At 44.1% G+C, this 2,885-nt stretch overlaps 1 protein-coding gene across 1 annotated transcript; it reads right to left on the reverse strand.

Annotated features, from left to right (window-relative positions):
- Positions 1-454: 454 nt before the first annotated feature.
- LOC106939956 (uncharacterized protein C11orf87 homolog) lies at positions 455-2,067 on the reverse strand. Its single transcript, XM_015022543.1, has 2 exons — positions 1,649-2,067; positions 455-1,321 (listed from the first exon to the last, which is right to left on the reverse strand). Exon 2 carries the CDS (start codon positions 1,211-1,213, stop codon positions 809-811), a length of 405 nt encoding a protein of 134 aa, XP_014878029.1. The 5' UTR covers positions 1,214-1,321; positions 1,649-2,067; the 3' UTR covers positions 455-808.
- Positions 2,068-2,885: the final 818 nt, after the last annotated feature.

Genomic DNA, 2,885 nt, shown 5'->3' on the forward strand with positions numbered 1-2,885 from the left:
CTGCAGCAAACAATTATTTTAGCAGTTATTGAAGTTAATCTGATGAAAAAAGTTGCACATTGTGTAGTTTTCATTTAACCATTTAAACCTATTTTGTACAATATTAGAAATACTTTAAAATGAAAATAAACATTAATTGCATAATAAACATTAATTTAATTCCTTTTTAATAGGGAAAACTAAAAATATTGCCTATAATTCAATAACACAACATTCCTTTAGTGAATTTGAACCAGGTAAAGCTAAAGCTGTTCCACTTGAGGTGTATTTCATCTTAAATGCTTTGGCTTAAAAACTGCTCTGAATATAAAGTTTTTCAGCAAATTTTATGTATTTAGTCTGCACTCCAGTTAACAATTAATCATTACTAAATTATTTTAGCTAATCTAATGATTAATCTCATTATTTGTTCCAGTTCCAGCCCTTAAATATGGATATATAGTATATTTTTTTCCTCACCTTTGCAACCCCAATAAAAATTTTTGGGGTGCCACTGATTGTAGAACACCCATCTTAGTTTTGTTCCAAACCAATATTATCGAGGTTAATGGTGAGCCTCCATATTTACCCAAACTCTCATCTGCTTTTCTAATGTTGATGTAGCGTGGCCCTTTACTAATGAAATGTTGAAATGATGGAAGTTTGCGGTTATATCTAGTTCTATTAGTCTGCTCGGTGTTCTGCTTTCTAACCCTAATGTATCTAAGTCGTCTACAAGCGGCAGCGATGTGGGGAGAAGTGGGATTTCTTTGTGCCTTATTGCTTTTCCGGTTTATTCCACAGTCTCATTCCCTGAAGTTTCTCGGAGTTAACAATCAAGTGGAACTGTCTGTTTGTCCTCGCTGTCCACGCTCCGGCTCGAGGGCTTCTCATCACGCCTCACCGGTCGCACAATGACGCACGGCCTTGCGGGCTCCCCGGCGCCGGGGCCTGCGCGCGCGGGGCTACGACTGTCGCGCTCGTATTCCTCCTGCGCGCGCTGGATCTTCCTGTTCCGGAGCTTCCTCTTGTGGAAGAGGAACGTTGCTAGGGAAACGAGGATGATCCCCACGAGAACGGCCACCAGCACGAGGAGCGCGAGGGTGGAAGAAAGCGGCGGGAAGAGGCTGACGCTGAGCTGCTCCGCGCAGGTGCCGTTGTTGGGCTGGAGACCGCCGAGGCAGCGCTGCGGAGGCGCCGGCAGCCCAGAGGCCTCGGCGACTCTGGACGTCATTCGATCCGCCTGGTTTTCCCCTGCTGCCGACTCTTCTCTCACTGACCCCTGATACCCTTCGTGCTCTCTGGGCTCAGCGCGGTGACACCGGCCCGCACATGTGGTTACCTGCACGGATAAGAAGACATATGTGACCCGCTGAGCCAGAATCGGAAGAAAAAAACTTGCCACCAAATCCAAATTTGACCTGCTTCTGGGTACAATAATTAGATCTGTGTGAGCAATTACTGTGCGCGCTACTGGCTAAGAAAAAACAGGCGCTGAATTAAATGCCAACACTGAGAAGTCGGGACAGTAGCTCTACTGTAATAATAGGCCTGTAAGATTATTCATTCCTGCAGCGTTTTAGGACGAGAAACTGCTTTATGCAGAGAATAACGTCTGAAATAATTACGCTAAATATAAAAGAAATCCAATAAAAGGCGGAATTCTTACCTGGCAAAGCAGTCATCACATAAAACAGTCTGTCAGTGCAGGGCTGAAATGTGTAAACCGGATCGTGGTGACGCATTTCATACACTGAGCTGCTGCTGGTGCTGCTAAGATCCGATCATTCAGGGTGCCTTGGATTGCCGCAATCCTCTGTCTGCATCCAGGGCAACGCTTCCTCACTTTAACAATTACAGGCAGTTGGAAAATCCCTCAGCATGCATCAAAGTGAGGACGGGAGCGAAATGCGATTAAAAATGGGCTGTCTTGGTTTTTCCACCTCCCCCTTTGCAAGACAAAAAGTCCCCTCCTCCGTTGGCGATCCGCTGCTCCTCTCAGCATCTGAATGAAGAGCTGCAGCTGCATTAAAGCTCCCGGACAGCCTACCAGTCAGCTGGCAGAGATGGGTGGGTTCCTCTCCTCCCCCCCGCAGCCCCGAAGAGGTAAAACACCGATGCCTCCTCTGTTCAACATTTTGCATATTAATAAATCATACCCAAAAAGGACCATAAAAGTATTTTATGGTCCTTGGTTTTAGATTACAAACCCATATGAGGGTGTGGCCAGCAAATCTACAGATTTGAGTCTAATTTTGAGTGAAATTAAGTACAGTTCTTGATCTGAATGCCTTAACTTTAGCCTTGTAAGGATTTGTTCCAGGGTGTCAAACTTTCATTTTGGGCCATTTCAAGATCATGAATGTTCTCAAATGGCCACAGAATGTATTGAGAAAATACATTAACAAACTATTATGTATTTTCCGCACATAGTGCCATTTCATAGCACAATCAAACAACTAAGTTACCTTCAGTTGTTATAAAATTCTATATTGCAAATGTGACTTAAAATAAATTTGCCTTTGTAAATTAACGTCTTGAAATTGGCCCTTTGTCTCTTTAAGAACTCCTGCTGTTTCCGAAGCTCTGTTTTTATGAAGTCACAACATGGCTCCTCTATTAACCCTTATACAGTGTTTTTACCAGCATTGCACTGAGAAGCAGCTCGTATAATGAGCTCAGCAAATGGGCAGTTCCACAAAATGCTTGCTAATTTCTGCTGGCTAAGGAGCTGATCTGAGTGGAGGAGTTGCAGAGGAGGGCTGCTTTGATGAAGAGTTGCGCCTCATATGGGGTCCTGGTCCACCCAGGCGTTTTGGTTGCCATGGAAATTAAAGGATTTCTGAAACATGTGTAGCAGTGTGATGTTATTACACTAGATTGCCAAGTGTGACGCTATTCCGGTA

This window comes from Poecilia latipinna, unplaced genomic scaffold, assembly GCF_001443285.1.
Source record: "Poecilia latipinna isolate Pla-1442-1.1 unplaced genomic scaffold, P_latipinna-1.0 Scaffold3040, whole genome shotgun sequence".
Lineage (NCBI taxonomy): Eukaryota > Metazoa > Chordata > Actinopteri > Cyprinodontiformes > Poeciliidae > Poecilia > Poecilia latipinna.

Coding starts and splice junctions, on each gene's coding strand:
- LOC106939956 (XM_015022543.1), bottom strand. CDS start 1,213: ATGACGTCCAGAGTCGCCGAGGCCTCTGGGCTGCCGGCGCCTCCGCAG.